This window comes from Ursus arctos, unplaced genomic scaffold (genome assembly GCF_023065955.2).
Source record: "Ursus arctos isolate Adak ecotype North America unplaced genomic scaffold, UrsArc2.0 scaffold_27, whole genome shotgun sequence".
In the NCBI taxonomy this organism is placed as follows: Eukaryota; Metazoa; Chordata; class Mammalia; order Carnivora; family Ursidae; genus Ursus; species Ursus arctos.
Genome location: NW_026622952.1, coordinates 25,108,286 through 25,132,364, shown reverse-complemented (window position 1 = coordinate 25,132,364; position 24,079 = coordinate 25,108,286). Strand labels below are relative to the sequence as shown.

The window sequence follows — 24,079 nt, the reverse complement described above, 5'->3', positions numbered from 1 at the left end:
GGTCTGTGAGTCATGGGCTGTGTGCCTGTGTGTGAGAGAGAAAAAAGGAAAATGACAAAGTGAATTAAATCAGATGGTGTATATTGAGCTGGGAAAGACCAGAGTGAGTAAGACCATCTTATAAACTATTCTGATACTCCAAGATTAACTTCTTTTACATGAAATAGTGGTCAAATATGAATATAGATGAAATCGGGAGCTCATATGACAGAAACTGTTTGGAACAGAAAAACTGAGACAATAAAATATTAGTAATGATGATGAGGAGATGGCTGTATAATATTGAGTGGCTCTGGGGCTTCGTTGAAAATTTAGAAACCATAATCGATAGGTGGGGACTTTTACGTTTTAATCTGAATGACAATAGGCAAGTTGTGTTCTAATAAATGTCTTCAATTTTAAGGAGGAATGCAGTTTTTAGTGTCCATAAGCCATCAGATATATACCAAGAATGAGCTTATTTTACAAGCAGAATCAAGGATTACATTTTTAAAGCAATAAAAAATGGATACTGTACTACAATTTCTGCACTTGTAATTTTTGGGAGAAATCACAGAATCAGAAACATCAGAGGGACAGTTTGGCCTCAGCGCTCGTTCCCCTCGTGTTGATTTATGAACCTGGGTTAGACCAGGAAATCTTCACCAGAAAACGGAAAATGAAGAGAGCAAGGACACTGGATAGATTTTAGCAGAGCTCATTCACATGAGGAAGCACATTTTTAAGACTGTGTTCTTTCTAGACTTCTTCCTCCCCTCTTCTTCCTCTTCTTCCTCCTGGCCCTCCTCCTTCTTCTCTTCTTCTTCGACTTCTTCGGATGATAAAGTAGATGGTAATCTTTTCGTGACCATTTGATTATTTAATATCTAATTTCCTTTCCAATATACAAGACTGGGATCTCCATGATGACTCCAAAATCACTCTGGAGATGTTCTTCTTCCACGAAGTCTATGAGTCTGGGGAGCATTTTCATGCATCTGATGCTCTGTCCACGAGCTCTTTTTCAAACTGACTGCGTGAGTTTCAACGCTCACCAGCAATGGACGGAGACTCTAGTTTCTCCACGTTTTCCCAATGCACGTTGGTGCTGGGCAGCCCACCTGAATTTTAACCCCAGAGGACTTGCGAATAAAGATGACCATGACAAATGAGCTGTTATTTCTGCTGCTGGGGAAGGAGGACATCTGGAGGCTTTGACTCGAAACCACATTTTCAGGTGCTGTACGTAGATTTGGTGATTGGAAAAGATCATCACTTCACTGTTTTCTTCTTCATTGATTTTGCTACATTTGATTTTCCCATTTCTATTGTGAAAACATGACAGCAAACCCAGTGAAATATTAAAGAGGGAAATAAGGAATTCCGTAATCTGTTACCTTCAAACAAAACCAGTCCCCCTCACTGGGCTCTGCTTCTTTCTGTACCATGCGATGCTTGGCGATTGTATCATAGATCAATCCTAATTTTTACGATGCCTCTTATCCATATGAAGTTGCTGGCCCATCTTCACATTTAGCATTTTTAATGGCTGCATAGTATTTTTTTCTCCAATTTTATTCTAAATGACGTGGCGTCTTCTACTCGCAAATACTGATTGCATTTATTTTCACCACATAGCCCGTGCAGCGATATTCCTATATGCACTGATCTCCAGTAATCTATTCTTTAGGCTTGTGTTTTGTTTTCTTTCAGATTTATGTTTTCAAGATTTGTTCTCATCCATAATGTTAGGTCAAATGATACCCACACCATTATGATTATTGATACATTTTGCCAAACTACAGTCCAAATTATGTACCTGTAGAGACAGGGTCAGTGACGGTAGCCTCACCCGCTCTGGGAAGCGGTCTGACTGTTTATTCTACTGGAATTGGCATATAGTCGCACCCAGCACACGAACTTGCGACTACTTCTTGCCACACTGTTTCTGTCACATTCTGGTTAGGACAATAAACTCCTTTGCTTCATTCCCATGGTTACTATTGAAAGCAAATGCATTTCATGAATAGTATATGACTCTCTTATGTAATACATTGTCATTGTAGAGCCATCACCAGCTAAATATTGCTTGGATGTGATTAATGTCTAAGAGCATCAATACGTGTTTGATTTTTTGGGAAAATCTTCAACATGCACGTGAATATAATTGAGGCAAAGCGCTGAATTCCGGGTCTTATTTTTACTTGATTTCAGATTTGTCACTAGAATCTATGACACAAATATAGTAGCGAGAGAAAGAGAATCCATTTTCCTACCTGTAACTCAAAACACAGATGTAGGTAGTTACAAGAGCTGCTGCTGAAGCTGACGTCGTGACAGCTATAACAACGTATGTTTGGTTTTTTCACAAGCTGTTCAATTGTTCTCTGAGTAATAAAAGCCATGTGCCAAAACAGTTAAATGTTCACAAAGGCATACACTATTATAATGCTTCCACTCCTTTTTCCCCAAAAAACATCTGTTTGGGGCTTTGAAGCACACACACACACACACACACACACACATGCACTATGTCCCCAGAACAAAAGGAAAAGAAGAATGTGACTTCAATGTAAATCATTTTTTTCAATAAAAGCTTATTTGTGTTTATTTCTGTCTAGTGGTAAGACAGAACCGAATTATTACTACCTTACCCATGGAGAAATTTTTTAAAAAAAGATTTTATTTATTTATTTGACAGAGACAGAGGCAGCGAGAAGGGGAACACAAGCAGGGGGAGTGAGAGAGGGAGAAGCAGGCTTCCCCCCGAGCAGGGAGCCTAATGCGGGGCTCGATCCCAGGACCCTGGGATCATGACCTGAGCCGAAGGCAGACGCTTAAAGGCTGAGCCACCCAGGCACCCCACCCATGAAGAAATTTAACTCAATTACTAAGTACATGTATTCATAAGCCTGTTTTTTCCTAAGTGCCCTTTTGTATTAAATCCTCAAATTAACAATAAAGGGAAGGGCAAGGACTATGATTATAAGGAGATCCTGGCCATGATGCAGAATGGCTGTGTGAGGGAGAATCTGTCCACACTACTGAGAGTCACAGGGTCTGATTTCTACTTGGAAGGGCAAATATGTGGGGATCATTTATTCATTCTCACAGGGAAAGGTGTTCTGAAGCAATCCATCTCCTGTATTTTTATTACCACCCAAACATACACTGTAATTGGGGAGTATCTGACCTCTCCCAAGATGATGAATCACAATGAAATTTAAAAATCTCATTGTCTGTTTTTCCCACTTCCTTTGTATCTGTGGGTGGATTGTGAGATGAAAATTGGAAATAAATTCTGCTGAAGGTGGTGGGGAAGGTGGGAAGCTTCCTGTGATTATTTTATTTTATTTTATTTTTGGCTTTCTTGATGTTAAAGAATGTGGCTGTTGTCAGCTTTTCCCTACTTCACACATTGAGAATTTCTGCCTTTAACATGGCTGTGATGAATGGAGCGGTGGCAGCCAGTCTGCAGTCATGAGGGCGAGTGTGACCATGTTAGGGAAATTGATCCCTTACTCAGATGGGCCATTAATGAACAATAGCAGTTTCCAGAGGAGTCAAGAAATATCACAGAACATGTGAAATGGAAGACCTTGGAAACACATGGAAGGCAAGCTCTAGGGATGCTCATGACTAATGAGCTGAAACGTTGCAGAGGGGAGCCATTGAGCCAATAAAATACTGATAACATGACCTCAGTTTATTCATCTACTAAGAGGCACAGAGACATTAGGGTTATAATAAGAGATTATAGCCTCAGGGTTATAAGGTTATAGCCACAAGTCCTTGAAGAATTTTCTTTGAAATCTCTTCACCTATTCTGCCTCCAAAGTGTTCAGGCATCTTTTCCCCTTGGTCCTATAACACATCACCCTGTTCCAGTGCAGAAAGTTGCAGTCGCGGCACTTCATTGTCAGTATTTGTCTGTGTGTCTGCCTCTCTGCTTGGACTGTAATTTCCGAGGGAGCCTGGACTCTGCTTTATTAAGCTCTCTGAACCTAATCTAAGTGTTGATATTTAGTGAGGATTCTATAAATACTTGCAAAAGAGTTAACTTTATAACCTTCCCAAATAGTAAAGCTATCTGCTGTACAGAACTGCTTACGGTGACTTATGGCTAGCTGGGAAATTTTCTAGGATAAAATGCATCGATACCCAGTAGAGTACAAATCTTGCATATGCATTATTTCTTTACATTTTCAACTGTGCACATTTTTTTTTCCTTGATAACTGTGGTTGACTAACTTTTTTTCTTCTTTTTTAATACTGTCTTTAATTTTCTGGTGAGTAACACGTCAAGTAGAAAAATTCTGTTAGTTTAGCTATACTTTTCCAATGACCACGAACTTCTAGGAACGAGGGAGGATTAAGGCATGATAATATAAGGAATATAAAGATCCTTAAAGGAATCCAGGCTCCCCCTCATCTAAGGGGTGAATGACTTTCCATTAAGAACAATTTACTCTCGGGGCACCTGGGTAGCTCAGTCGGTGAAGCGTCTGCCTTTGGCTCAGGTTATGATCTCAGGGTTCTGGGATCAAGCCCCGCATCAGGCTCCTTGCTCAGTGGGGAGCCTGCTTCTCCCTCTCGCTCTGTCCCTCTGCCTGCTTGTGCTCTCTCTCTCAAATAATAAATAAAATATTTTTTAAAAAGAACCATTTATCGCATCAAATTTACTGTCTCAAAATTTAATACTACTCTGCTCGTTTCTGAGAGCAAAGACAAGAAGGAGCTCATGGATTTATAATCAGGATTATCGGTCATCCTGCATGGGTGGTCAAATCATGTCTGAGGCTGAAACAACAATCTAACAACAGCTATGCATTTAATTTTTATTTAATCTAGGAATATGCATTCAGTTGTGTAAATGGGTAACACACAGTTTTAGGTTATAAAATATTACAGAGTGAAATGTGAGTCTCCTTACCCTCCCCTAATTCTCCCAGATGCTCTCAGCATAATGGCTACCGTTTCTTAGTCTTCCAGATAACACGTGTGCACTCAGGAACATGTGTGCGTGTAGTCTATTGCTCACGCATATCAAAGCACATCAGAAACTCAGATCTGCAAGACACTTACTTAATTTGCTTATTGTTTTGTTTAGAGGCGGAGAGGGTCAGAGAGGGAGAGAGAGAATCCCAAGCAGTCTCCATGCCCAACCCAAAGTCCGACACGGGGCTCAATCTCACTACCCTGAGATCATGACCTGAGCCAAAACGAAGAGTCGGAGGCTTAACCGACTGAGCCATCCAGGAGCCCCAATGCTTTTTTTACTTTAAATAAGTCTTGTACATCATTAGATACTAGTACACCTTAAAGTGCCTCCCCCCCAACTGCACTGTATTCCATTACATAGATGTACCACACTTTATCTGATTTCTTCCCTATCAACGGCCTTTTATCTTGCCTCCGATATTTTACTTTTGGAAACAGTGCTGGAGCCTGGCCATGCTTCATGTCCTTCCTAGAACTTGAGCTCTATGGCCACATATGTTACTTCCATGGGATTGTTGAGTCAAAGGGATGTTTTTCCCCCCAGCTTTATTGGGATACAATTGGCATAAAATGTTACGTCAGTGTAAGATGATTTGACCCACTTATGTATTGCAAAGTCATCAGCACAGGGCCTTGGCCAACAGCACAGTCACGGTTGGTGATGACCGTTTCTCACCTGTGCTGAGAACCTTTGAGATCTCCTCTTTTCTTAGTTGATCTCTGCAAGGTCTAAACTTCCACCAGCAAGGTATGAGAGTACCTGTTACCATGTACATTTTCTCCCGTACACTCTATCTCCAAAATCTGTTTTCACCAACCAAGTGAAAAGTAGGATAAATTTGATCCTTCAATTTTCCATCTCCTTGGCATGTTTTAAAAACCCATTATTCTGCACAGTTTTAGAAAAACAGCATTTGCGCATGCTTGAGAGAGCCTAGTCTACTGGTCCATCGCTGCCTGGGACTCCTGGAATCCAGCTCCAGGGAAGTAGGTTTATCTTTTCTAGAAGTTTGGAAATTGGCTGCATTCTAGCAGCTGATGAGGGCTCCCACCCTGGGCCTTGAAGATACCAGCGGGAAGAAGAGGAAGGACAGAGGCAGTGCCTGGTGTCCCTGAGCCCGAGCCCTGGGGCGGTAAAGGATCAGACAGCTGGAGGCCAGCATAACCTCAGGCGCAGACCTGGCTGCCACTGCCGAAACGACGCTAGCTTTCCAAGTTGTCTATCCATCGGCTCATAATTGGCCATTTTTACTAAGTGCATACAAATTTAATGATGTCACTTAGCTGTGTGTTGCTTATCGAAATATTTAATTAAGTATAATCTTTATCTGGGGCAGAATAAAGAAAGAGACGGCCCAATCAAAGAGTCACTCAGATTCTGAAGAACACACTTCAGTACAAGTGTTTCTAGATCCCTCTGGAATGAATGGCATGCTCCTTGTGGTCACGGATGGACAAGCCTGAGAGCCCGCTGAGCAGCTCAGCACCTGTAGTCACATGAGACCTGCGCTTAAAGCTTATGAAGTGGGCGGATCTCATGTTCAGTGTTCTTACTGCCAAAAAAAAAAAAAAAAAAAAAGAAAAAGAAAAAGGAACATTAATGATAATGTAAAATCTTTTACATAAATATAAAATATTTCATTGCAATAATTCACTAAAATGTACAATAAAATTGAAATAGCACAAACAGCACTCCCACTGACTTTGACCATGGGGCCCTTGAGGTTCCCACAGCTTTCCCTCGGAGCCAGCTGTCACCGTCTGTGCCCTCTCCCCGCTGCGCCCCTGCCTCCAGCTCTCACACTCTCCTGAAGATTTAAAACAACCCCAGACACCAGAGACCACATCAGACAAACAGAAATTCACCCAGGGCCATATCATCCGTTCCTTTTTCACACACACCCCCCACTGCTTCCCTGCAAGGCTGTCACTGCGTGTGCAGGGAGCCTGCCTTGTGTGGACTTCAACTGCGTGACGCTGGGTGTTTGCTTCTTAACACTCCTGTCTCAGCCCCTCCCTTCCAGCTTGTGCTTAAAGGAGTCCGTTTACAGTCAGGTATCAGCCACTGACTCCCTGGACAAACAGCTCAGTGATTGCTTCCATTGATATAAAACAAAATCTGCAGCACTTTTTTTTTTTTTTTTAAAAACTAACGGGCACAATGACCCACCATTACAAAGCTAAAAACAGAGCCCAGAGGTCCTTGCAGTAATCATGGAGCGTGTTAGTTACCCACTCTGTATAACAATGTATAGTCTTAAATGTATTCCAGAATAATGCACTTGCCCCAGGGGGAAACAAGCATGACCTCCATGCAGGAGAAGAAAGACGTGCTGTCTTCAAGGAACTCTAAAATAGGAGTATTTCCAGTGTTTTCACCAAATATCCACTGGCTAACATTATTTACAAAAAGTCACAGGCTTTTCAAAGGAAGCCGGATATTGGTATTCCCGGGGTAACAGTTTGGGAAATTGGCCAGAAGAAGAGGTTGCACACTCATCCAGTCTCAGGGATAGGTGGAGGGCAGGCGCAGTTCAAACCTCCACCAGCTTAACTGCCATGCCCGTTACTTTAAAATTCAAAGTGTGGGGCCAATGGGTGGCTCAGATGGTTAAGCATCTGCCTTCGGCTCAGGTCATGATCGCAGGGTCCTGGGATGGAGCTCAGCATCGGGCTCCCTGCTCAGCGGGGAGCCTGCTTCTCCCCTGTCTGCTGCTCCCCCTGCTCTCACTCTCTGTCAAATCAATCAATAAAATCTTTTAAAAAATAAATAAAATTTAGAGTGTAAGGCTTTCCAAAACCGATGAAGGCATAAAGTGTGATAAAAGTAATGTGAAGGTGCTTGTACAATTTTGTCAAAGTGAACATTTTCTTTTCTACTTGATTCACATTTTTTAGGGAAATAAATACATAGATTAGGTATATGGTGATAATGGATAAATGATGGATCATTGATGATTGCTAAGTGATTGATAGGCAGGTGGGTGACAGGTTAGATAGATAAGAGGCAGATAATTGGGGACTGCTGTGTATTAGACCATATTTTATGCATCTCACACCCGCTCTCACATTCCCCATCCTCTACACCCCAACGAAGTAGAAACTATTATTTCTCCCATCTTGCATGGCACTGGTAAAAACCTTGCTCAAATTTCCACGGCAGGCAACTCCACATACCCCCTCAATTCCACTCCTCTGTTCCCTCCCTAGGAGGGGTCACTAATCTGAATCAGACTTGCAGGTTTGTTTTCTTCAATGAAAAGGCGTGTTCTTGAGATGCCAGCACCTTACCTCCACTCTGTGCATCCCGGGTGCACACATCAGGGCGTCTGTCCCCCGAGAGGACTGGACTCCCGTGACGGCATCCACGTGTCACCCGAGGGGTGTAAGGATGGGGAGATGGCCAGAACTAAACGCTGAGCCTATCGGGATGGTGACCACCGCTGAGACGCGCCCCGGGTCTTGGGATCTTCATGCAGTGCCCACACGGCGAGCCTATGACACAGATGGGCGTGCAGGGGCCTCGCCCGGTCCCCAAGGCTGTAGGATGACCTGCTCGTGCCCTGAGATCGTTGAACATACACAGGGAAGAAAAAAACGTCATCTCAGTTCTCTTGGTCTAATTCCTCCCCGCACTCGCCCTGTTAAACACTGAAATTATATATAATCCTATGGATTAAGGGGTCCAAGTGGCCTGAAAAATTAGGCCCACTTGTCATCCGGTGCCTTCCCTGGAAGTAATCTTGTAACAAACTAAAAGCTGCTTTAATATCCACAGGAGGATAATATCACAAGACAAACTAAACAACAAAGATGTCTTCTAAAGCAGTATTGCAAAAGTGCCTTCGGCCCCCAGAATTCCGTAATAGAAGCCTTACAGAGGCTGCCCCACGGTTCCTTACGGACCCCAAGCAGCACCCACCGCTGCTGGGGACCGTCGGGCTAGCCCCATGCACCTGAACGCAGGGATTCACCTGACAAGATTTGTATTAAATCTGGCAAAGGAAGCTCCTAGAAACTCTCCCAGCCGTCCGTGCCATTTTGCGAGTCACGTTACCTTTGGTACCTGTGTTGTGCGCATTCAGAGACACCGAGGCTTGGCGGTGGTGTTCCATGGCTGTGTGGGCTGGATTCGGCGTTGGGCTGCCGGGCGCTGTGCCCTGAGTGCGTGTGTCGGGGCGCATCCCGGAGACCTGTGCTATACCTGTCAGGTGTAATTACAACCACTGAGTCCCCTGAATGCAAGTAGAAGAACCCGATTTTGGAAACTTGAAGAAAAAACAGATATGGAAAGGTGAGGGGTAGCTGTTGCAAGGGAGCAGCCCTGAGATCAGGCTGCGGGGGGGAGAGAGGCAGCGTGCAAGGTTGGGCTCACCCACTGCGGTGGCCTGGGCTGGGGGTCAGCCTACATTCCCCAGCCGGACGTGTCCCGTGTTTGTCATGCCTCTCCAGCTCTGATTCCCAGGAGAAGAGTCGTCCTAGCTCAGAGATGGGGGCACAATCGTGGGGCACATGCTACCAAAACTGATGAGAGCCAGAAAGGGGAGACGTGCCCGGTTGCACAGGCAAAGGTGTCCGGGGAAGTACAAGGCACTATTCTTGGTTATTTTGCTGCTTTTTGTCAGTTGGGTAACCCAATCATGCTCTGAAAGCACTCCCACCACGGTGAAGAGGAAGTCAGATTGTATTGGGTGCTGTAATGAGCCATGGCTCAGAACAGGTCGGGTGTATCTACGCTGTGGGCGCCCCAGGCCACAATGAGAATGTGTGAAACTCACAGCTCTTCCGGGGGTGGGGGGTGCACAGCAGTGAGTAAGAGAGCGGAGAAGAGCTGCATTCACATTCAGCAGCTATTTGAGGACCTGCTCCATGCAGGCTGTTCGGCCACATGCCTAATATGCCAGACACAGGACACAGATTTTTGAGACAAAGTAGCAATTCCTAGTCAATTTGCAGGAGGCATAGGCAGAAAGGTCAGTCAAGAGTAAAGCTCTCGTATGATTTCAGCGTGTTAGACAAAGACCCACTGGGTTCCCAAGTTCCAGTCTCATGTGTTAAAACTTCTGGACCACATATTGTGTGTGAGTCATCTGGGAGATGGTGAAACTGGTACCATGGAGTATTTCTATCTCCGGGAATCCTTCACTTGGGGTCATTTTTAACTGGGTGAAGTCAAAACAAAATGATGGACAGCTAGAATGAGAGAATTTATTTTTAAATTGCAGAATAAGAAAATATCGATGAATTTGATAACGTGATATTTCTAGTGAAAAAAGAAGAAAGGCGAAGCAAGAGAAAACTGACCTCCACCATCAGCCGGCCTGGCTTGCACCCTTGGGAAAATCAATTAGCTTCTCCGCACTTCTGCGTCTCCATCTGTAAAGCAAAAGCCATAACACCTGTTTTGCTAGATTAGGAGGATTATTTGAAGGGATGCAAGTCAGGTGGAGAGATGCTGGGCGCAGAGTAGGTGCTCAAGCCATAGCAACAGAAACCATCCGTGGGCCAAAGAGACCCAGAGCCTAAGTGGCATATCAAAACTTTCATTTCTTTGAAGCCACTATGGGGCGATTTTTTTATTATTATTATTATTGGTTGTTTTTCATTTTGTAATAACTCGACTCTCAGGAAAATTAGTATATCATTCTGTTTAACTGCAGGACATTTCAACTTGATGGGCCACGGAGGACTTGTAAAGTGTTCTGTTTTCTCTCAGCCCCAAAATGAGCAGAGGACAGCTGGCTCTGAATTTTAAAGGCTGTCTGAGAGAAGGATTTGTTTGAGCCTTCTTCAAGTGTGACATTTGAAATGCTTTGTTTAATATGTGCATAATGTCCTTATATGCCATTTTTCAGCACTGTAAAGGTTTACAGATAGAACTCTGTTTTTTTTTCAAATTATAAAAATACGGGGGCACTTGGTGGCTCAGTCAGTGAAGCGTCTGCCTTCAGCTCAGGTCATGATCTCAGGGTCCTGGGATCGAACCCCAGGTCAGGCTCTCTGCTCAGTGGGGAGCCTGCTTCTCCCTCTCCCTCTGCTTGTGCTCTCTCTCTTTCTCAATCTCTCAAATAAATAAATTTAAAAATCTAAAAAAAGAAAATACATCCAAAAATTATAAAAATACAGGCTTGATTTTTTTTTAACCTAAAACCGGTAAACCATTCAGATATAAGGCAGCTTCCACACTGCCATCCCTGTGTCGGGACTCTTCACAAGTGTCCTGTTCATTAATGGTGTTTGTGATGCGAACGTCTGCGGAAAATACTGAGGCCGGCTGCAAACGCAGTGGAAGCTCGTCCCGAACACCCCCGTGCTTTGCCTCCCCTGCCACAGACCCACAGGCACAACGTTAGGCCGGAAGAAATCACACCAAAAAAATAGAAATCTAAAATTAAATATTTAATTAGAACTCTGATCTGCTTTAAAGACAGGTGGCATGGTACAGGCTATATTACACTCTCTTTATAATTTCTTTTTGACAAAAAAGATACTGTTGATTTTAACAGGCCACTTTAATATTAATACATGTGTAATAGGAGTGGAACTGAGAATCAGCTAGAGATGGTACATGGTACATTATTGGGAAAATTACAGTTTTGTATTGTAAAAACATTTATTTTTTTAACAATTTACCTACATTAATCAAAAAATTACAGCATATTTAATAATTTTACAAATTCTTCATAAAAAATATATCTCTGTACAAAAAGGTTGTTTGCACCTACTTCTTTCATGTCAGCAGCATGTGGCGAGATGGTGACACGGGGCGGGCGGAGATGCGGCGGGTTCCTGACCATGACACCAGCGTTCTTTCCCCCTGTTTGAGAATCGCGTATTTTGTTGTTGTTTACAAAATATCTTACAGAAGAAAAAATTATTGCAGCTAGCCTGAAGAAAGGCAAAAGATGTGGGAAACAAGCAGCAGTTTTAAACAGCTCTGAAGCACATAACCTGTGTTAGCATGGGGTCCTTCCCGCATACGGGTTCTGGTCGCTTCCAGAAGGAGTCTTGCAGCCCCGGCGCAGAAAGCGCGCGTGCTGACTGCCTGCACGAGACCCTCCGACACCTCGCGGGAGATCTGAATCAACACTGCACACACCCTAGGAGGAAACTAGGCGGAATTCTCGCAGGAGAATTTCATGGCGTATTGTTGTGGTTGTTGTTGAATACCGTGCTCCACACTGGCAACCAAAGGACGGGCTGACTTTGCACACAAAGGAAAATAGTATCTAATCGGATATGTGGTTTCTGTATGTGTGTATGTATGTCCTGTCAGTTCAGGAATTGGTAACGGCATTGACCGGCAAGCAGGTCAGGGATGGGGGAAGAGAGACATTAATTCAAACTCTGAAGTCAGCAGTTTGCACCTAGTTTGAATGACTCAAACTTAGATATGTACAATATATTTATATATATGTATGTATGTATATATATATATACACCTAATATATATAGTAACCCTGTTCTCCCCTGCACATAGCGGTCCTCGAACTTCCTTTCTCTTTGTTCTGGTCCAGTGTGTGTGTTAAGAGCCTGGCTCTGGCTGACCTCCTCTAGTCTAAGGAGAAGAATCCGTGTAAGGGCTCCAGGTTGCAAAGCAAATCTCCAGTCACGTTATCAGGTTGGCCAGAGAAAAAGGGGCAGAGAATTCAGCACAAGACTAAGGAATTCATAATTTGGAGTTCAAAAGGCAAAGAAGTCCCTAGAAGAGGTCAGTGATGTCCTCCTAACAGCATACGCCCCTTCAAACGAGTAACAGAACAGTGGGCATCGAGGATAAAAGATTCACTAAAGCGCTCAAATCAAAACACAGGACTTGAAAGAATGAGCTATTATCCTGACAGGTTTTTCTGTCATTTTTTTTTTTTTCATTTTTCACTTTCGAAGTCCTGCATTTAAATGTTCAACAGAGCAACGAATCCATCAGTCTTAAAGCTAGCTGTGAATGGGTCCACTACAACGAAGTGAATGAAACACTCGGCAGACGCTGGCTGGAGGTGAGAAGGGAGACATTTTCAGTATGTGGGACACGTACTTAACACCCAAATAATAAAATAAGCATCGTCTTTTCAAAATGCTTTTATCAAACCATTATAAATAAAAATAAACATGATCTTCACCTGGATTTTGTTACAGCCACATTCTCATTGCCACACCTTCTACTTCATACCTGGATCTTACCCACATCGGGGATCACGCCTATTTTATTCACACCGTGATTCGCAATGTACCTAGAATACATTTTAAAGGTGAAAAATCACCCAAATCGCCTTTGCATCTGGAATTCGCATGAAACCAAAGACAAAGCAATGTATGAAACGTGTCATCAGGAAAGAAGAGTGTGTGTAATTTTCCCTTGCCTCCAGAGGGACACGCGATATTTTGACGCTGGACAAGTCCCACTGAGTGTGCAAGAGGTACGGGGCGCACTGTCGTTCGAGGGCACGTCCGCGGGCGGCGGTGCCCCAGAGGAGCGAATCGCGAGGCGCCGGGAAGACTAGGGTGAGCTGAACCCCACAAGTTCATGAGCTATCCAAAATAAATTACTATGGACACATTTACATGGCAGAGAGACACGCTGCGACCACCCTGCCATTCTGTGTCACTGCGCTGGCTGGCGCTCATGGCTGATGCCGAAAGGGAGATCATGTGTGCAAAATAAAACATAAAAAGGACTTTTTTTTTTTTTTATAACTTGTTCGACATCTTCAATGAACCTAACACACAATGGTAGCTAAAGGAAGCAGTAATAACATAAATCTCTTCAATACCGCCTTTCCCTCTCAAACCTATGCCATGTCTGGGGATACTTCCTCTCTCTAACACGGCAACTGAACGGAGGGTAGATGTTTAGCTTGACCACATGAGAAGATGCTTATATACAATGGATAGTGTGTATAAACCCTGTGTAAATAGTTTATTTTTTATCAGAATCTTACTCAGTCATTCATAACACACTAGTGCAAAAAATTGTGCATCAAAAATTCTGCAATAGAACAGCTGACTGGGGAATTTGCAAATGGCCCTAGGAATGGGACACTGAGGGGAGCTGTGAGTCCTCAAAGCTTGTCAGGTCTCAGGAAGGACAGAGTGAAGCATTTGTAGGTGTGTGCGTCTATCAGAAAGGTGTCTTCTTCAAGAGAGCTTTTTTTTTTTCCAGAGTATTCATATTCATGGGGGTTAAAAAAAAACCAAAAACAAAACAGAACAACGTATTGTGGTATATTGTGGTGCTACCATTTTGTCACCGCACCCAAAGGATGTATCCACGTGCCCAGAAGATTGCATTGAAAGGCATCCCAGCCACACAGAAATACGAAAGTCTGAGGCATTAAGTACGAAGTATTGGCATGACTCCGCAGTCTTCCTAAGTGTGCCTTGATTCCAAGCAGACGCAGCCAGGCTTTCGGAATCCACATTCAGAATGCAGTTGTACTTGTCGTCCGATCCTCAGAAGACTCTGGCACGTGACTGGAGATTGCCGCTGCATGGATACCAGCAGAAGGTGTGAAAGATCACCGCAGCAAAGCCAAGAGTAGAAGGGAGAGTGGTACATGGCACCGAAGGAGTTACTGCTTGTCCATCAGAGGTATGGCTATGAATCAGTCCTAATGGGGCACTGAGGGCTATACCACCGTACACACTGTGTTCAGAGTTGTGTCAAACCGCACAGCCTTGGCTTCTGTGGGTTTCAAGTTTGTATCATACATAGGGTTTTCAAAGGAAGCTTGTCCATTGCTGTTTTCATGTCCCGCATAGCCATTGTACTGAACTTTTGGTCTCGTTCTAAAGGGGAAAGAAGGAACCAACTGTTAGCACCCAGATTTCAAGAAAAGAGGCACAGCCGCTAGGACTGGGGACGTGACATCACTCCTGACCCAGCAGGGAATACACACGGGAGGGCACGCAGTGACAGGGAAGGGGGCACATCTTCACACGTTTAGACTGTTTTCTTTTTTAGAATCAGTTGTTGGGATGAGACAGGTAACATGTTAAACCCTGAAGCTCTTTCCAGAATCAAAGAATTATCTGATTCCTAGGAATACTCTTGACAAAATGGGAAGATCGTCAAAGCCAGAGTCAGACAGATTTGGGTTTAGACATTTGTCTGTCACTTGTAAGTTATCTGAACTTGGGGAAGTCACTCCAAAAAAAGTAAGACTGCTCAATCAAGATGCCAACCCTTCAGGACTGTTCAGATTAAAGGAAAAAAGAAACATAAACTTCAGTTCACTGCTATTATAATGTTCACTAAATGCTAGCTATTTTTGTAATGCAATATAGCCAGTGACCAAGTTACAGAGAAGACATTGAACTCTTTGCCAAACTATTGATTACATTTTCTAATTAAAAGAAAACCCCTGTGTATGACCTAAGATTAGAGATTGGAGGATTTTTAGAAGTAAAAGACATATAGCTATCTAGTCTGCCACCCCTCAAGCTTTTCCAGAAGGAATTACGTAAGAAAACTATGCCAGGTGGTAAAAACAGAACTTTAATGTAAATACCCATACTAGTAAAAATATCACCGGATATCGGATTTAATGATGCTTCTGTTTTAGTAATTTACTAGATTTTCTTAATTGACATCATGCTTATTGAGAAAAAGAGAATTCAAAGTGTGTAAGTTTCAGAAGATTAGGTCTCTGTCAGCAGAAAAGCAGTTTGCAATTGCCCCAGGACTTGGGGAGGGTGTTTGACTTTGAACTTAAAAAATGTTCCAGCAGCAAAAGTTAATAAACAAATTCAGCCAAACATTAATGAAGTTGAAAGCTGGCAAAATCCCCATGTCATCTCCCAGGTCAGGGGTCACCACCCTGGCACTGCCGGGGAAGCCCCACAGAGTTGGATGGGACGCTGGGACTGCAGAGAAGGAATCGTGTGCACAACAGCCAGGTGGAAGTCCTCAGTCAGAAGCTCTGGGTCTGATTGAGGAAACGATTCCAAGCAGACAGTAGTGAGAGAAACTCAGAAATAAGCGGGAACAAAGTTTTCACTGAGAAATACAGAGCCAACTGGTTAAGGAACTTTGACATCCGTAGAGGGTAAGGAGCGAGTGTAGGGAAAGCTAATAGGTCGGTGCGTTCCCTGAGTGCATGGCAACAACTCAAAAGCAAATAAATTCATGACACGCCTGGGTGAGCAGGCATGGCCCGCCTGCTTGTGCAGAAATCCCCCAATTCCTCATATGGCACAGAACCAGAGAACTACAAGAGCCTACGGATTCAGAAGTCACAGTGGCTTAATGGCTCTCGAGAGCCACGAGATCAGACAGCCTTCTGTCACGTCCTAGACACAGGGTAGCCTCTTGGGTGACAAGCCACGTGGAGAGCCAGACACGCTGAGATTAAACCCCCGCCAGCCCACAGGCGTGGAAATGCAAAGAAGCGATCAAATTCACAAAACAAGTAAGTGATATCTCCCTCCCAGAGGCACGGAATACTGAACGTCGTAGGGAAGCGTCTGAGGTTGGAAGACTACAGGTGTGATATATATATTGAATATTCCCCAATACTGTGTTGTCTTAAAATTAAGATATCATCAGAAGTGCTGGTTTATGTATATGTATGTATGTATTACATACATATGTATTACATATGTAAATGTAATTGTATAGGGTTATCTTTGGAAAGGCTCAGTGAGGTGCTGAAACGAGCTTTCTCTGAGACTCGTATAAAGATCTGCCTCACTGGGAGGCTCATCGAGGCAAAACTCGCAGGCAGATGGGGACACAGTCTGACTCCCACACGTGGGTCTGGGCAGAGGAGACTTCAGGAAGCTTCCAAAGACTCTCCTATGGACAGAGATGTCAAAAGGTGGGGAGAAAGAACTTTAATGGACTGCACATTTCCCTAGGGGTTAACAGGGTTGCCAGCCACAACAAAAAGCAAAAATGAATTTGTAGGAATTATAAATTCCTACTGTATGTGTATCTGTAAGGGTATTGTGGCTCCTAGAGAAACTTGTGAAAGAAAATATATTTGTAATTTATACTTCTTTAAGAAGAGAAACACTTCTAAGGATGGTATTTTATTGGATAAAGTGCTGCGATAATTGTTGTTGTTGTTTTTTTTTTTTTAATTTCCATTTTGACAAGCCCCAAGGAGAAATTTGAGGATAAGGCTCACCAGACCTGTGTGCAGAGAATGTTGTTTTCTCAAAAAATAATAATAATTAACTAATACAGTTGAGCCAAACTTTAATTCTGTAAGTACCATCTGAGATTCCTTTCATCACATTGTATTTTTAAAGTAAGTCCGTTACCAACCACAGGGAAGTGAAGATATCCGTGTAGGCAGCTATGCAACATGTTTGAAGTAACATTCTTACTATTTTATATATTTTTAAAAGCATAAGAAAGCAGATATGTAAAGCTATTCTATGAGTCATTAAAAAAAATCCTTACACCAGTTTTTCTTCTTTTAAACCACGATTAAATAGAAATATCTGCATTATATAAATGAATGCTGAACACAGTTAACATACTTTAATCTTATTTTAGGGAATCACAGAGGTTTTTTTTTTTTTTTTTTTTTTTTTTTGGTTTTGTTTTGCCTTTTTTTTTTTTTTTTTTTAGTTTTATTATTATATGTGGCGAATGCCACTATTCCAGATAGTATTTTAGAACATTTTGTCATATGCTATATTCTTCTAGGAAATATATTATACAGATAAAGACAAAATGTTTAAGGACTTAAACAATTCCTCCACAATTTATTTTTGCTTTTTTTTTTGGGGGGGGGGTTGGGGGGGTATTCACATTAACTCCAAGGAAAGGATCTATTTCATTAAAGTTGTTTTTCTCAAGTTTTGACATTTTTTCAGTTAGTAGGAATATGCAAATTGATAGAACACTGTTTCAAGAGCTGGAACATGTGATATCTCTGAATACATAGTGAGAGCTCGATTTGTATCTGCTGCAGAAAGGAGTAAACCAATGGCTTATAGATCACAGATTCATGGAGTTGAAAGTGGCCATAAAGAGCGTTCTGTTCCATCTTCTGCTGGAAGGTGGAAATATCACCGTAATGCCCCTGATGGCTGGCTGTGGACCTCGAAAGTGGAAAAAAGCATCTTTCACTGGATTTTTCAATTGACTACGACCCCAAGCATGTGATTTCTTAAGCCATTTATTTATTCTCCTAAAGCTCATTACTCAAACTTGGCCTGCTGAGAAAGCATGGCAAACAAAGCAAGGTTACACCTTGCCGTGCGAGCATCCTTCATGTCAGAGAGAATGCTGCGGAGCTGTATACACGGGCGTGCACGCGGCACGCGAACGCGTGAGTGGACGCATGGTCACCAGACCAGGCTCTACACGCACAGCACTTTCACACCGCTGGCGTTTCCACAGTACCTGTGTTTGTAGAGATAAAATGCAAACCCTGACAAAATTAGAGCAAAGAATGGGACCAGGATGGCAGCCGCGACAGAGCCACTGCTGGTGCCGTGGTCATGATTCGAAGAGTCCTGATCAGATTTTAAGGGATCTGGAAAATAAAAGGGATAATTAATTTGCAGGTACTGTACTCCTATTTACACAAACACACACCTATGATAAATTTTATAAATGGGTCCAAACCCTACAAGAAGCGGAAGGAGTCGCAATTCCACAGATAAACGGATACTCTTTTTGAAAGATTCTAACATCTATGTTAATGATCGAGTGACAAAAAACGATTCCTTAATGACATTCAAGGCACTATGAAAGAATCCCACCTGTCAAATGTGAGGAAGGCAAAAGGGGTAGCATACATTCTGGCTTTGACTTTCAATTACAGATATTTACAGGTGCACAAAAACTAGCTGAAAGCATCTATGTGGCACCATCTATGTGCAGAGAGGGAAAGCGCTGGCTATTTTCCCCTGTCCTAAGACACAGACTTAGCAAAATAGAACTTGTTGAAATTACATAAATATTCCAGGTGTCTATATCCATGGCGTTTCATTCTCCATTTGTGACTATGTTGGTGTAATCTCTATTTTTTCAGGTAGATTGCAAAACTCATTTGAGTTTAAGAGTACACAAAAGAAGACTATAGCTCAATGTCATCCGGCAAGTTTCCATGAGGACACAGAAGAGTGATAAAGCATGATTTCTGTCCATTAGAAGGGAAGGCAGTGTAAGCATCTCAAACGTCATGAAGGTGACATGGTCATGAATTTATAATCTGTATCTGCATAGTGGCAAATAGATGCAGGACGCTGAGAGTGATGCAAACATTGAAATCAAATGAGAAAACATTTATTAAGCAATTATTGCCAAATAAGGAAGTTTGTTCTAAAGAGTTGACTCATAAAACACATTTTGAAATGTATTTGGCTTAATCGCATGAGCTCAGTCACTGCGCATGTGTAATGGATTATGATTAGGGTCATCTGAATATAGCAGAACTGTTCCAAATAAGCTGACCTGGGTTTGTAAGTATATTTCCAGAATTTAAGGAATGTTAAATAAAAGAGAAGTTTTGTTTCACTTTTTTTTCACAAACCATAAATGCAAATAAACAATCAAATATTACACATACTTAAATAGCTTTCTACATAAAAATTCTCATTTTCACACTAAAAACATTGCAATAATGTGATCTGTCATTCCTTTGACAGATGCAGGATTATGCTACTCCCTACCATCTTAAGGTCTAATATTTTATAATGTATTTCTAATACATTTTATCATTGAGGTTGGCTCTTTGTAACTTAACCATATTTCTTTGAGATCCTTCCTTATCAGCACATATGAAACGGATGTAATATTTCACTTTCAGATGCATTCGCCACCTGCCATGGAAGGGGGACATGCCAGATACCGGTTCTCTCTGAATCTCGCATCCCATTGGATGCCCCCACCTTGGGCGTTGAGTCAGAGTGGCGGGTGCAGAACACCCTGAGATGGTTGGGAACCCAGCCCGTGGCTGTGGCACTAGGACAGCCTTGAGGCCAACGCTGAGTGCCCCTGGTGATGGGTCCAGCAGCAGCGGGCAGAGCCCTGGGACCAGGGTGACACCGTCTGGCACAGGAAGCTGAGGCATACCACTCTGGGGGCCCCAACTCCACTAATTCGCAGTGATATTTAAATGTCAGGACACCTTCACTGCCTAGAAGGATGCCTGGCACACAGCACAAGTTCCCGGGGACCCGTGTTTACTAGAACAGAAGCTCCCTCATGCCAGGGAGCCTATGGCTAGCTTTCCTCTTGAATCCCCGGTGCCTGCAAGAGAACTCAGGCACAGTGGTTGCTCACATGGCGTCTGTCAAGTGGGACCTGACGCTTACGGTACGTGAGCATGCAAGAGTTTCTGTGATGTTACCACACCTCATTCTCTAGGATTCTGGCATTCCGTCAATCCCATTGCCTCATTCTAATAAATGTGTGTTCCGCTTAAATTAACCGAAGTTACTTTTTGTTATCAGCAGACAAGACTATTTTTGACCATCATAGGTATCAGACTTCTCATCAATAAAATCATAAAAAAACGACATGCCACGAGAGACCATGCGTCAGGACACAGAGCGATATAAAAGGAGATCTTTGGGAACTACACAATGGGGTGTCCTTGTACTTTGAAATTATTATGCCATCAGGAGCTCCTGGTTAATTTCAGTTATTTACTCCTGCTTCAATAATTTAAAGGGTAATACATGCACATATATTAATTAAAATGGCATAAAAAGATATAAACATAAAGAATATAAAGGACAACAGAAATAAAGGGTCACTCTTTGCCCTTTACTCAAGTCTTCCTCTTAATGGTTAACTGTTTTTTTAATGGCTTTCCAGCAATGTACTATTAATATATGTTTATTTCTCTTTCATACTTCTCTAAAAAACAGGAATATTATATACATTTTTTGTATTTAGCTTTTTAAACTTAACCATAATTCTTTGAAATTTTTTCATCAGTACATATGAATTAGATTTATTTTTTAGGTGTATAGTATTTTATTAATTGGATATGCCAGAATTTTTTCAGCCACTCTACCTTTGAAGGACATTTAGGCCATTTCTAGTATTTTTCTACCACTGCAATGAAATCTTTTTTTCTATAGCTATACATCAATAAGAGTCTAACTATACAGGATAAATTCTACCAAGTAGAATCATTGCCTAACAGAATTTGTAACTTTCAATGTTGCTGTAGCTTACCTGATTGTCCTCCAAAGTGGTGCTCCAATTTCATTTCAACCTTTATTTTATGAGGGCTACTACAAAAACACTCGGACAACTGTGTAATATCCACCTGCCAGCCTCCTCCTCTACCCTTCCCTCTCCTCCCATCGGCCCTCCTTCTTCATACTATTGATACAATCGCTGCTCTGACAAATCAAGCACAGCATATCCCTAGCTTCTCACTGACATTTCTTTGCTCAAGAATGAAGGTGAGCATGTCTTGAACGTTATAAGCTGGTCCACTCAGTTTTTTCAAAGATCATTATTGAAAGAAATGCACATACCAGAGAATTCACCCAAAGTACACATGAATCTATTAAGACAAAGATGATGTGACTTATATGTGTGTGTATGATATACATACATGTGTACACACACACGCACACACGCACACACACACAGAGCATGGAATATTACTTAGTTAAAAAAAAGAAGGAGCCCTTGCCATTTGGGACAACACGAATGGCCCTTGAGGGTATTATGTTAAGTGAAATAAGTGAGAGAAAGACAAATACCAGATGATGTCACTTCTACGTGCAATCTAAAAACAAACAAAAAGCAAACAGACCCTTAAATTGAGAACAACGTCATGGTTGCCAGAAGGGAGGTGGGTGGGGGGATAGTTGAAATAGATGAAGGGGATTAGGAGGGACAAACCTCCAGTTATAAAATAAAGAAGTCACAGAGATGAAAAGCACAGCATGGAGGATACTGTGACTAATATTTTAATAATGTCGTATGGTGACCAGGTTTATTGTAATGAGCATGAGTAATGAACAGGCTTGTCGAAACACTATACTGTGCACCCGAAAGTAACATAACATTGTCTGTCAATTCTACTTCAATAGTAAGTAAAACACATATAAGAGTAGTAATAAAATGCAGATACAGTCCAAAGTTGTTTTTTTTTTTTTTTGGAATATTCACATGGTGTTTCCATCATCGCTAAGATTTTATTTGAGAACACTGCCATCTCCCCTAAAGGAAACCCAGTGTCCCTTGGAGGTCGTCCCTCACCCTCCAACCTCCAGCTCCAGGCAATCACTCGGCTGCTCTCTCCCTCTGCAGATCTGCCTGCTCTGGGCCATTCATAAAATGGAATCATACAACATGTGGGCTTTTCTTCGTGAATGGTTCCTCCCACTTAGCCTAAGGTCTTCAAGATAACATTCCATGGTAGGGATACACCGCATTTTCTTCATCTGTTCATCAGCTGATGGGCCTCCGGGGGGCGTCAGGGTTCGAGCTGCTAGAAATAATGCTGCTATAGGCGTTGTGTGCACCTCCCGTGTGAACACATGTTCTCACACGTGTTCTGTCAGCCATACCTGTAGGAGTGGAGTGGCTGCATCTCAGGTGACTTTATGTTGAACTGTTTGGTGATCAGACAGTTTCCCACAGCAGCTGGACCACGTACACACACCCCTCTCCACGTACGAGAGTTCCAGTGTCTCCACGCTTTCGCCACGCTTGTCTGTGTGGTCGCTGCCATCCTGGAGCTTGTGAGGCGGAGTCTCAACCCGGTTTCGTCTATGTTCCCCGAATGACTCATGGCGCTGAGCATCTTTTCAGGTGCGTATTTCATTTGTGGGTATTTGGAAAGATGTCGATTCAAACCCTTTGCCATCTTTTTAGTTAGGTTATTTGCCTCTATTATTGAACCATATGAGCCCTTTATATATTCTGGATACTTATCAGATGTAAACTCTACACTGCTTTTCTTCCATTCTGTGTGTGTGTGTGTGTGTGTGTGTGTGTGTGTGTGTGTGTGTACCTGGGGTTGGGGGTGGGGCAACTCAGTTTAAATGGGAAAACCAGCCCATCATTCAGTTTCTTACACGCGTTTTTGCATTAGAGTGGCCTTTCAACCCAACTTGGGTTAGTATCCACTTAACAGTCATCACTTTCTTCCCATTTATCCACTGCCTGGAGACAGTGAAGAGGTTGTTTATTTTTATCCATAAAAATAGGGTTTAGCCAAATCTGAGATGAAAGGTCACTGGTGAAGCATATTGAAACGCAACTTTTCTAATTAGTTGAAGGGGAGGCTTGCTTGGGATTCAAATTATTTGTGAGGCAAACCGTTTTTCCTGACAATAAGCGCATCATCACACAATAATAAAGATTACTTGTTAAAGCAAGCTGTTATTTTGTTAGATTAGAAAGGAATGGTGTCAGGTAAGGAAATCTGCAACAGCACAGTGATAGTGCAGGCCAGCCTCCTCGGATGAGTAAACCCAGACAGCCACAGGGTATCTCGTACAGCTCACCGGGGCATCCTTCAGTGGAATTACTAGAGCGTGCGCCCAGGGAGAAAGGAGAACAGATAACTGCAGGGATTTGGCTTAGAGCAAGAGAAAACTTTACTTGTCATTAGTGTTGGTCCAATGCATTTATTCTATTTCATTACCTCAAAATAACATAACCCAATTTAAAGCACCATCTCCACCATGGCTGACATTATAATTTAAAGCTCTTTATTTAGAAGCACTGCATTTGGAATGGTGTATTTCATGATTTGAGTATTTCATGATTATTCTTTTTGATCAAGTATTTTTTTATTTTTTATTTTTCATTTTGTTTAATTTAAATTCAATCAGCCAACGTGGAGTACCTCATTAGTTTCAGTGTTCAATGATTCATCAGTTGCATGTAACACCCAGTGCTCATCACATCACATATTTTTTAAAAATATAATAATATACAGGTTGGGATGCCTTTCCTTTGGAATCCTTCAGTGTCTTGATAAAAGTCTTATGAAATGAGTAATCGATGGCAACCATCACAGAATACTATACTAGTGCCTCTGAAAGGCAGCTCTGGTATAAAATCCTATATGGGCATAGTGTTTTCTAGAAAATTATCATGTTAATGGTATTCTACAAGTAAAGCATAAAGTAGCCTATTCTGTTCAGGAGAAATGTGGCA

General features: G+C 42.3%; 1 protein-coding gene across 1 annotated transcript in view; it reads right to left on the bottom strand.

Moving 5' to 3' along the window:
- Positions 1-14,606: 14,606 nt before the first annotated feature.
- The window catches only part of CSMD1 (CUB and Sushi multiple domains 1), a 1,583,970-nt gene continuing 1,574,497 nt past the window's right edge, over positions 14,607-24,079 (bottom strand). Inside the window, exons 69-70 of the mRNA XM_048226225.2 lie at positions 18,338-18,470; positions 14,607-14,766 (exon numbers count right to left, since the gene is read on the bottom strand). Coding sequence (XP_048082182.1) covers positions 14,607-14,766; positions 18,338-18,470 — 293 coding nt within the window. The remainder of the gene's footprint in view (positions 14,767-18,337; positions 18,471-24,079) is intronic.